The sequence below is a fragment of the Mustela putorius genome, unplaced genomic scaffold (genome assembly GCF_011764305.1).
Source record: "Mustela putorius furo isolate JIRA1106 unplaced genomic scaffold, ASM1176430v1.1 tig00003913_pilon_pilon_pilon, whole genome shotgun sequence".
Classification (NCBI taxonomy): Eukaryota; Metazoa; Chordata; class Mammalia; order Carnivora; family Mustelidae; genus Mustela; species Mustela putorius.
The window spans coordinates 12,314,775-12,324,293 of record NW_025422060.1 but is presented as its reverse complement, the minus strand read 5'-3'; the positions used below and the strand labels follow the sequence as shown (position 1 = coordinate 12,324,293).

The window sequence follows — 9,519 nt, the reverse complement described above, 5'->3', positions numbered from 1 at the left end:
AGGCTTTAACCCACTGAGCCACCCAGACACCCCTTGATTTTTTTTTTTTTTAAGTAATAAAAGGTCCCATGTTTGAAAAATAATGCTGAGCCAGAGGTGGGGTAGAAATGGTGGAGGAGGCGGGAAAAATAGGGTTGGTGGGGGATGGTGCTAGAAATGGCTAACGGACCGAAAACAAAACCAAAAATCAAATAGAAAATGTCTATAGGACCCCGAGTCTTGGATGTTTGCTGCGGTAATGCTGATTGCACCATCTAATACACCAGTTGCTCAACTATGGGGGCTGGGGATGAGGGGAGGGCAGGCACTCTCAAGGGCTCTCACCACAAACAACCCTTTCCTCTACGATTATACTGAGGGCAGGATGACCAGATAGAATCTGTTGTGCATACAAGTACAATTATGAGCCTGAAGGGGGCACTATAACTAAGTAATGTTTGAAGAACAAGACCATCCCAGGCAAACTAGGTGGAGTCACCCCAGCTGGTGGTCGGTCACTTGGGCAGCCAGTCCTTTCTTCACTCCTGCACTGCCCCCGAAACAAGAATGAGGAAAATCGCAGCCCAAGGTACTTAGCACTGAGTGTCTGGCACTTAGGTGGGCTTTTCCTTAATTACCTACTACTCCCCTCAGCAACCCAAGAGGCAGAGGCAAACACCTAAATATGCCAGCAGATGCCTACCACCTCCTTCTGGAGGAGAGGGGTAATAGTTATATAGGAAATTGGGACATCAAGATGTCTGGGGATTTTGCCCAAAGGAGTTTTCCCTCAGCACACACACATGATCAACCATTAGGACTCTATGGACTCAAAGCAATACCCTCCCCCACCCGCCTTACCTCAACTCTATCCATCCTCCAGAGACCTGAAGCTTTTCCCGGCTTTATCATTCATTCCGAGCTCCAAGTTTGCTAACCTTGATGGACTGATGCCTTCTCTGCATGAGACACCACAGCTCTCTACCCTGACCTTGCCCCATGTTTTAACTCCCACAGTGGAGTCTGGCTTACACTACCAGCTCCAAGTGCACCCAGAAGCTCCCTTTAGCCAAAGTCTCTCATTTTAGAAAGTCTTTTTGTTAGAATTGAAATCACACACAGGTATGGCCCCAGCTGAACTAAAAGACCTACCATCTTTGAACAAGTTCTTTTATGATAGGTCATCTGTTTGTAAACTTAAATAACTTCACTGAAAAGCGAGGTCTTCCTTATAATGACCAAAGTTAAGAGTGGTATCGCAAGTGAAGTAAGTTGAATTTATCCAGTTAACCTAAACTTGGTACCCTTACCAGCAGGACCAAAAAAAAAAAAAAAATTCACTGACACTATATTCTCACTGTATCTAGATAACTATTTTGATAGTAGCAAGTAACACACCAACAGAGTTTTCCAAAGATTTATTGAAGCAGAAACAAGTTGGTCAGATACTTGTTGGAAAAAAAGCAGTTTTAATGGTATTCAAAAATACTTTTTAAAAAGTATTCTAGCACAAGTTTTCTTGGTAAACTAGATTATGTTGTAAACTTTTTCCTAAATCTTTTAAGAGTGTTGGTTCTTAAGAACTAGAGGTTATTCCTATTCCAAATCTATCTTGCGCTCCTGAAAAACTGCAGAAAGGCACTTGGAAGCTGTTTCTTTAAGATACGGATTTCTGTTTTTATTCTTGCTGGTAGTGACCGCTGCACCGACTCTGTGCCATCTTTACTCAAGGTCATCGTGATGCTGAGAAGTTTCATTGATAACCTGGTAACAAAAAAAATCGAATCAAACAGAATGCCTGTTGAAGATTCAATTACCCCATGAAGCGTGACAAAGGAAAATCTTCCCAAGTAGGTGTCACTGAAGGTGAAAAATAGGCAGGTTATATTGGTGATGCAAGGCCAAGGTCACAGCTAGGAGGGGCAGGTAAGTGTGTACCATGCTTTTCATCTACACGCGAAAGTAGTTATCTTATGGAATGTTAGCGCTTAAAAAAAAGGAACATTGAAAACGGAGTACGGAGGACGCTATAATCATCCCATGCAGCCAAGTTTAAGAGCAATGAAGACAGACTAAAATATATAGCCAAGTACATTTTACATGTATGTGCAAGAGGAGATTCTATGAAGATTACAACAGCTTTCGGCCATTTCTTTCCTGGCATAGAGAAGTAACAAGAAAAGTGATTATCTGGCATGTTCTTGCGCTATGTCCAAGGGCCTAAGAGTGTTCAGGTGTCAGTCGGCACAGAAGGACGAACGTCCAGGACTACAACAATCCTGATAATGAGGGAGTCTAGGAAGGAACTTAAAGCTGTGCTTCAATCTAAAATTAAGGAGCACAGAAAAAACCAAAAAAACAACAACTGATTTTGGACAGGAAGATCGCTCTCACACCTTCATATTCAGGAGCCAAATAGTTGGCTGTGTGGCCTGCCAGGAGAAGAGGCCTATTCTCTTTGGAGGGGTCATGAGTGAAACCGAAACCCACCCAATTAACCAGGTGTTATCTGAGACAGAGTCTTAACGATTCACGAAGCTAACGATGTCTGCCTGACATGATGCATTTTGACTGAAAGATACCAACCTGTCCATCTCTAGTCTCAACCGTCTTGATCAGAAGTGTCCTTTTTGAGTGAGTATCGACCAGAGGGAGGGAATCCAGATTGGTTTCTGAAGAGAGAACAAAATGCCCAAAATTAGCAAAGGTGAAATTTTAAAAAGACGAGTAACTGTTTTGCCCGAGGAGTTCTGATCGTTGTTCACAACTATCTAAAGTACTCCTCCCAAAACATTTCTCAAGACTCAAGACCTGTTTGAAAGCCTGGGTCCTGGTAACCCAGTAGCTTCCTGGATAGACTATTTCAATGTATACTCCAAAGGCTGAAGTCCAATGGAGCTGCAATTTAATTGGGAACAAAGATTTTAAGACAGTACGTGGGTCTAAAAATTATGTATGTTTTAGAGGAGTTTATCTTATATGGCATTTTCAAAAATCATTTAACAAATCAGGGCTTCATCATAAATGGACTGGGGATGAGTTGCTCTAATTTTTCATAAAGGGAGATCAAATGCTTACCCCTCAGGTTCAGGGAAGAAAAGTTTGGAAGAGGCAGAGCAATCCTGTAAAGGGATAAAGAAAAACTGTGAAATTTTTGGAAAACAAGAACAATATGGAATGAATTTATTCAACTTCTTGTTTTCATCAAATAAGAGAATGTATTCTTGGAGCTCATTAAGGGAGGGATATGCCTCAGAATTATCTATCTAGGACTGGTCTCATTAGTACATTTAAAACCTCTCAAGCATTTTGTCTGCGCACTGAAGAGTGGGAAAAGCGTTGCCGCTCCCAGAGTTGTGAGTTCAAATCCCAGCTCCACCATGATTAACGCTGACTAGGGCCAAGTTACTAAAACTCTCAAACCTAAGGTTCTGTAGCTATAAAAAGTGGTCAGCATCTACCTTGAAGAAATGTTCTAAAGGCGAAGAGGTAACGCACGTAGGTCAAGTGAGGGGCGTAATTCCTAACAAAGAGCAGCTCTTAATTCACGTGCAGAAGCCCCTATACCACACCTGCTCTCCTCGCCTTCCAGCAGCTTCCTGTAGGTGGCAATCTCAATGTCGAGAGCCATCTTGACATTCAGCAGGTCCTGGTACTCCCGAAGGTGACGGGCCATTTCTTCCTTCATGTTCTGAATCTCATCCTGCAGGCGGCCAATAGTGTCTTGGTAGTTAGCAGCTTCGACGGCAAAGTTATCCTCCATTTCACGCATCTGGCGTTCCAGAGACTCATTCTGCAGGAGGAAGAGAAGCTTCCAATGTTACTTCCTAAGAAACCCCCAGAGATTCCCAGAACCATTTAACGGACCAATTGCGATCCATTCCCCTAGTGGCAAAGACGGGGAGCCCTCCAGTTTCAGGGGAAGGATCCAAGCATCAAGTGTTCGAAGCCAGAGTACAGGTGTCCACTAAAAGGTGGACACCATCATGCCTCAGAGGGCTCTCTGAACCTGTCCTGCCAACTCATTTTCTTAGGATTAAAACATAAATTTGTCTTCAGCAGAAGTTTTGTTTATATTACATTTACATTAGCCTGGGTCATGTGAATGATGCAAGCGGGTTACAGGTCTCCGGGTCCCCCCCCCCATCAGTGGGATCTGATACTCACAGTCCCTTTGAGGGCGTCCACTTCGCAGGTGAGGGACTGCACCTGTCTCCGGTACTCATTGGACTCCTGCTTCGCCTGGCGCAGGGCATCATTGTTTCGGTTAGCAGCCTCAGAGAGGTCGGCAAACTGTGAGAAAGAGAGGACAAATTGTGGACCACCCCCGTGACTTGGTCACAGATCCTCTAACATTCTCCACTGCCTGGAAAAACGGGCAAACTTCCAGTTGGCAAGCAAACCAACAAAGAGCACATAATCAAGACCAAATTTCGTATTTTAAGTTCAAATCTCCACGTCCTCCAGACTATGTCTACACTTCTGTTCTAACAGCAAAGGGAGAGCAGCGGAATGCGGATGTTGATATTTTTTTAAGTAGAAATTTGATGTGTTACCCTCATTCAAGGAGGGTGAGGGTCACGGGCGTGGTGTTGATGGAATTCCTCTGAACTAGGGTTCAGAAGGGACTGGAAAGAAGGTCTGACAGGGAGGCTGCAGCAAGAGCAGCCTTGAACAACAAGTTTAAGAAGTTCAAGCCAACTTTCTGACTAGAGCTATGGGTAGGCAGGGACCACAAGCAGGTACAAAGTGTTTCCAGGACAAAATGCTCTTCTTTTGTTCCAGCCACACTGACTGCTTTCGTACCTTGGACTTGTACCATTCCTCAGCCTCCTGAAGGTTCTTGGCAGCCACGCTTTCATACTGCTGGCGGACGTCTCGCAGGGCAGCCGTGAGGTCGGGCTTGGAAACATCCATATCGATCTGGACATGCTGGTCCTGAATCTGGGCCTGCAGCTCCTGGATTTCCTATAGAAAAGAACAGACAGAAGGTCAGCCATGCCCAGGATGGAGGCAACGTCACCCACATTCATCCACGAAACATGGCTTCACTTGCCTCCTCATGGAGTTTCTTCAAAAAGGCAATCTCTTCCTGCAAGGATTCCACTTTGCGCTCAAGGTCAAGACGTGCCAAAGAAGCATTGTCAACATCCTGGTTTGAAAAGAGAGAAGGGCCATTGGGACGATGCCAAAGTCAACGCCTTATCTCATTTATTCATTTTAAATGAACCGTATGAGCTTAGGCTCTTCACTGAGAAAAGGCTGTTGACAACTTTTATGACCATTGAATTAAGTCTATAAATCACCCAATATGATAATATATTTTCTTTTCATTAATAAATTTGAATTGTAGCCCACTGTATTGTATTCAGGTGGCTAATAAGCAATTTCAATATAAATAAATGTTAAACTGCAATCAGTCGTCACTGAATCTCCGTTACACTAGTAAAGTTTTTCTTTATTTTTTAAATTTCAATTCCAGAAAAACAAAGTGTTATATTAGTTTCAGGTGTACAATATAGTGATTCAGCAACACTGTGCATTACTCAGTGTCTATCACAGTGAGTGTGTTTTAATTCCCCATCTCCTGTTTCACCCCCCCTACCCCCCTCCCCTCTGGTGACCCTCAGTTTGTTCTCTGTAGCTAAGACTCTGTTTTTTTGGGTTGTCTTGTTCTTTGTGCATCTGTTTAAATTCCACATGAGTGAAACTGTAAGGTATTTGTCTTGCCCTGACTGGTTTTTTATTTTTTTTAAACTAGAAAAATCAGTGTCACCATTTTTAAGGTATCTTTCTTTTACAAATGTCATGAAATAACAGGACATAGTAGGGTTGACCAGATTTCATTTTGTGTATACTGAAGTACGTGTAAAGCAGAAGTTTGTTTGCTTCAAAAGTTTCAGTGTGTATCTGAGCTCTTTTGTGTCTGAGCTGGGCATGGAGCCCAAAATGGGATTTGAAGTCATGACCCTGAGATCAAGAGTCAGAGGCTTAACCGACTGAGCCACCCAGGTGCCCCTCTACTCAAATCTTCGGAACGCAGTCATCTAGCAAGGCTAGATTTATATTCTAATTCAAGACGTATGCTGGCATAGATGCAGTTTAGGCACATAAGGAAAAGAAATGTCATTCTGTACTCTATTTTCTTTGCTTCCGAATCTGGTAGATTTTCTCTTAAACTCCTATCTCACCCTGCAAGGGTGTATCCCTCCTTTTCACTTAACACTCTGTAAATTCAGTTACTTAGTTTCAGAATGACTGGTCAAAATGCATGTAATGAAACTATATGCAGAATTCTCGCTGCTCTGACTCTCCTGTTTCCATCACTTGCAAACTGCTATGTCCCAGAGATTTCAATTCCCTTCAAGGAAATGTTATAAGAATTTTTATACTTCTTATTTTGTAAGCAACTGTATGTGGAGTGGAGTATAGTTTATAGCACTGAAGTCTTAAATGTTGAGAGACCTCTCTCACCTTCATGGGAAGATGAACGAGTAATGAGTGATAACATTAAAAAAAAAAAAAATCTGGCTTGGGAAAAATTCGTTTTTTCTTATTAAGCCCTAAAAAAAGGGACACAGAAGGTAATTTACTAACCTCTACAAAGAAGTTTTTCATGTGACATTTCTACTTCCTTGTAAGAATATGAGGGATTTTACCTAATGCCTAAAGAGGAGATTATTCATACTCATTCGTTTTCTATTAACTCACTATTCTGCAAAAAACATTACAGATATGATGATCATAAATGCTCAGTTACTAAAATGGGCCACACATTGCAGTGCTTAATTTGGTAAATGTATTTCTGCTTCAAAATGTTATTCTAGACTATTCATCTGAGAGCTTAGATAGACATCCCCGTAAGTGTCCAGGACTAGCAGCTCTTCCTGCTTTTGAATTCCAATTCAAACTAAAAATCCTTGAAGTCTATCTAACTTTGCAGCAAAAACTCCTTTACTTAAAAATCCATTCTCTGGCCTTAGGTTCCTTCTTCATTTAAGGAGAAAGTGTTAAAGAATAAAGAAACCAAATAAAGAAAGGCCTTTCAAAATGTGAAGTGTGACTGTAGCTTTAAGAACTTTTCCCATCACATACTTCCCAAGTCTGGGCCAGATATTAGATAACGGATGTTAGCAAATACTTGTGTCCAATTAGAGCTGAGCTTACATCATTACATATTCAATAAGAATGTAGCCTGTTGCAAAGCTTCTCTGGGAACACAAAGACTCCTATTATTTCTGTCCAAAGCCACCACACTTGCCAGAATGTCTGTATCTACATTCCATAGCGAAGCCCGTAGAAACCATTAATACCTTTCAGCCTAGGGGACAGATGGCTCCTTTTCACCCTTATTAGATCACAAAATAGTTCTGCCTAGTGATACTTCCATATAACTTTAATGTCACAATGGAACTTGCAGAAAAGAAAAAAAAAAAAAAACCTTGCTGGCTTAAGTCCAGTTGAACTAAGTTTCTTATCCTCCAATACATTTACATTTCAAACTACAGGGCATCATTGTGCTTTTCCTGGCCTTGTAAAAGTTAGCCAACTTGACTTTAGCAAACTTTTATCTGTATCAAATTGTAACTGTTCAGAGTAAGAATGTCAGTATGTTGCAGAAACAAAACGGAAAAAAAATATTTCTTTGGACAAACATCTCGAAACGAAGTAAAGAGTTGAAGACTTTGTGTCCTACGGAACGGCTTCGCTCATTCAAGGGTTTTCATTGGGAGAAGCTCGAATCTGTGCTCTTTCTGCCACTAGGGGGCTTTGCCCACGGACGGGAAGTTTTGCGCTATCTAGACGTGGGGTACGTAACTTTGCGAGCTGCTCGGGGCTGATCGGGTGGGGTCCCGTGGCTGCACGCGGGAACAGAATACAAACCTGTCTGAAAGACTGCAGGGTGCTCTCGGCTTCCTCTCTCTGCAGCATCTCCTCTTGCAACCTGAAAACAGTCGCACGTTAACCAAAAAGGAACTGGGAAACCGCTAGGGGCGGGGGCGGCCACACCCAACATCCACGTCGCTGTGCCTCGAGACGCGAGCTGCTGCGCCACCTCTGCGGCCAGCCCGCGACTGCGGCTTTTAGAGCGGCTGCGCTCCGCAAGTTTTAGCGGGGCCCCAGCGGCAGCGTGCAGAAGCAATCACGGTCGCCACCCTAACCTGTTACGCGACCGCCGCCACCCCGCCCCCCGAGGAACCTCTGCAATCCCTTTGTCTCGCTTCCGCCACATCCCTCCTCTCTTCCCTCCTCCCCGCCCCATGATGGCAGCCTGCCAGAAGGGGCCAGGAAACTTTCTAAAAGTTTGGGGAAATGGCGCTCATCGCTTACAAGGGCCTTCGGCCGCGCACAGACTCGTAGTTTTAAGAAATCTGTAACCTGAAGCAGGGTGTTCTTGGGCAACCAGTGGGGGTGCAGGGGAAATGCTAACTGCAAGGTCTGGGTTCAGGGCGGGGCTGCACCGCCGCAGCCACAGCCCCGCTCACCCGCCGTCCCCCAGTCCGCCACCTCCCTAGCCCCATCCCCAAGGGCGTGGCAGCTTCTCGCGGGGCCCCTGTTCCCCTCTCCCTCCCTCCCGCTGCTCCGCGAGGACGCCGCCTTACTTCTCCCGGAGCCGCATAATGTCCTCGGCCAGGTTGTCGCGCTCCACTTCGACGCGGGCCTTGTCGTTGGTAAGCTGATCCACCTGCCGGCGCAGCTCCCGCATCTCCTCCTCGTAGAGGTCCCCCAGGCGCGATTTGCCCTGGCCCTTGAGCTGCTCGAGCTCGGCCAGCAGAATCTTGTTCTGCTGTTCCAGGAAGCGCACCTTGTCAATGTAGTTAGCGAAGCGGTCATTCAGCTCCTGCAGCTCCACTTTCTCGTTGGTGCGGGTGTTCTTGAACTCGGTGTTGATGGCGTCCGCCAGCGAGAAGTCTACGGAGTCCTGCAGCAGGCGCACGCCGGGCACACTGCTCCGAAGGCGCACCGCGGAGGAGCGCGTGACATACCCGCCGCCCGGGGACGAGGTGTAGAGGCTGCGGCTGGTGCTGGGGCGCAGGGCGCTGCCCAGGCTGTAGGTGCGGGTGGACGTGGTCACGTAGCTGCGCGTGGAGCTCGGCCGGCTCCCGGTGCCGGGGCCGCCGAACATCCTGCGGTAGGAGGACGAGGACACAGACCTGGTGGACATGGCTGCAAAGGGTGGCGATGGGCTGGGCGGCGGCTGCGGCACCGACAGGCGAGCGAGGGCGCGGTGGGTGTGGGCGATTAGAGCGCTACTGCGTCTCTAGTGCGGGCGATCCCGGAGCGAGAGCGGCAGAGGACTGGGCCCCTCCGAGGGCGCAGTTTTTATAACCCATTAGGAAAGAGGGTCCCCTCCCACTGCCTCCCAGCCGCAGACCGCGCCAGCCAATGGGGACGGGTCGAGAAGAGGGGAGGGTGGGCGGGGGTTGGGGCGGGGGCGCCCTCGAGCCTTCCTCCCCGTCGTTTAGCAAGCCCGGCACTGGGCACCGTCCCGTTACTTTTTGGTTGGGCTGGGACTTTCGGGGGCTTTCCTGATGAGGA

General features: G+C 46.1%; 1 protein-coding gene across 2 annotated transcripts; it reads right to left on the bottom strand.

Moving 5' to 3' along the window:
• Positions 1–1,382: 1,382 nt before the first annotated feature.
• Positions 1,383–9,284, bottom strand: VIM (vimentin). Of its 2 annotated transcripts, none has more exons than XM_004757574.3 (9): positions 8,583–9,284; positions 7,864–7,924; positions 5,036–5,131; positions 4,786–4,947; positions 4,147–4,272; positions 3,552–3,772; positions 3,058–3,101; positions 2,566–2,651; positions 1,383–1,743 (listed from the first exon to the last, which is right to left on the bottom strand). In XM_004757574.3, exons 1-9 carry the CDS (start codon positions 9,143–9,145, stop codon positions 1,702–1,704), a joined length of 1,401 nt encoding a protein of 466 aa, XP_004757631.1. In that variant the 5' UTR covers positions 9,146–9,284; the 3' UTR covers positions 1,383–1,701. The 2 variants fall into 2 exon arrangements, with proteins under 2 accessions (XP_004757631.1, XP_044925157.1); XM_045069222.1 differs by having other exon boundaries at positions 1,655–2,136.
• Positions 9,285–9,519: the final 235 nt, after the last annotated feature.

What these genes read in the sequence shown, in the direction of transcription:
- VIM (XM_004757574.3), bottom strand. Translation starts at nt 9,145, where the DNA reads ATGTCCACCAGGTCTGTGTCCTCGTCCTCCTACCGCAGGATGTTCGGC. An exon ending in TGGACGCCCTCAAAGGGACT is followed by an intron (nt 3,773 to 4,146) that starts GTGAGTATCAGA and finishes TTCCTCCTGCAG; the next exon opens with AATGAGTCTCTGGAACGCCA. An exon ending in TTGAGACTAGAGATGGACAG is followed by an intron (nt 1,744 to 2,565) that starts GTTGGTATCTTT and finishes TTTTGTTACCAG; the next exon opens with GTTATCAATGAAACTTCTCA.